Consider the following 1300-nt stretch of genomic DNA (forward strand, 5'->3'; position numbering starts at 1 on the left):
TATTATTATTAATATTAATTTTATAACGAAATTCATCTCCCGCATGGTGATCTTTTTTATGTATCCTACGTTCGTCGACGCAATTCGATTTGTCTTCTGCTGATTTTTCTACTTTTATAGCAAACGATTTTATTATTCCGTTCAATCCGTTCGTTTCGTGTTTTTTTTGCCATTCTAAGATGTTCGTCAAAAGATTTATGTACCTGATGAAATTATTTAAAATTTAATAAATCATTTTATTGTAAATAATAATAATAATGATGATAAACTTACTTAATGGCCATTCTTAAAATTTCATTTTTCGATAGTTTTTTATCTGGTGGATGTGTCGGTACGAGTTTTCGTAATTCTGCAAAAGCACCGCTTACATTTTGCTGCCGCCATCTTTCTCTTGAATTTGTAAATATTTTTTTAACAACTAATCTCGGATGATTTTGATGATGATGATGATTATTATTGTTATTAATATGAAGGTGGGACACGTTGTGAGATTGATTGTGATGATTAACCCTTAGGAAATCGATGGGTATAATTGGTGGAGATCTTCCCAGTAATGAAGGTACGCCGGTCACTCCAAAAGTATCTGAAAATGAAATTTTTGAAAAAATGTAAAACGAAAAACCAAAAAAAAAAAAAAAAAAAACCGAAGAAATAAATTTTCCCCCCAAGTAATAAATCAAATTTTTTTATTTTATTTAATTACGTCACTGCACATTCATTTCAAACTATTTTTTTTTTTTATAAATATCAACGCGTAATAAAAATAAAAATGAACGTGCTTAATAATAATAATAAAAGGTGATGAGAAAAATAAAAAAAAATTTACGACTACGGGCTCGTCCGGGATTTGAACCCGGGACCTCTCGCACCCTAAGCGAGAATCATACCCCTAGACCAACGAGCCGATGTTATTAATTGTTTTTCCGGAAACGATTACGATTCAACAAAACTAAATAAACTCATCTTTTGCCTAAAGCTAAATTTTTTTTTTTTTTTTTTTTAAATGGATTACAAAGAGCAATGACATTTTAAATAATAACTATTATTTATTATTATTATTATTTAACTCATCTTACGTAATAAATTTAAAACTTTTTTTTTGCTCAATCAATCAATATACAATACAAAAAAAATTGTCAAAAAATACCTTTTTTTGGGGATCCGATTCTATTTTCTTCTTCTTCTTCGCTTTCCAATATAGAAAAATCATCGCTGAGATCATCATCAAGTTCTTCGGACATTGAATCGCATTCTCTGATACCATCAGTTTGTCCAATTCCATTTATAAACGATGATGGAT

At 29.1% G+C, this 1300-nt stretch overlaps 1 protein-coding gene and 1 non-coding gene across 2 annotated transcripts; both read right to left on the reverse strand.

The window, feature by feature from the left end:
• Positions 1-269: 269 nt before the first annotated feature.
• On the reverse strand, positions 270-1241 carry Phum_PHUM038940 (helix-loop-helix protein hen, putative; the record flags this gene model as incomplete). The annotated part of the gene is made up of 2 exons (XM_002423083.1): positions 270-583; positions 1148-1241. The coding sequence occupies 2 exons, from the start codon at positions 1239-1241 to the stop codon at positions 270-272; spliced, it is 408 nt and encodes a 135-aa protein (XP_002423128.1).
• On the reverse strand, positions 833-904 carry Phum_PHUM038950. The gene has a single exon. It is a non-coding gene; the product is annotated as a tRNA-Pro (tRNA).
• Positions 1242-1300: the final 59 nt, after the last annotated feature.

The sequence above is a fragment of the Pediculus humanus genome, genomic scaffold (genome assembly GCF_000006295.1).
Source record: "Pediculus humanus corporis 1103172107384 genomic scaffold, whole genome shotgun sequence".
Classification (NCBI taxonomy): domain Eukaryota; kingdom Metazoa; phylum Arthropoda; class Insecta; order Psocodea; family Pediculidae; genus Pediculus; species Pediculus humanus.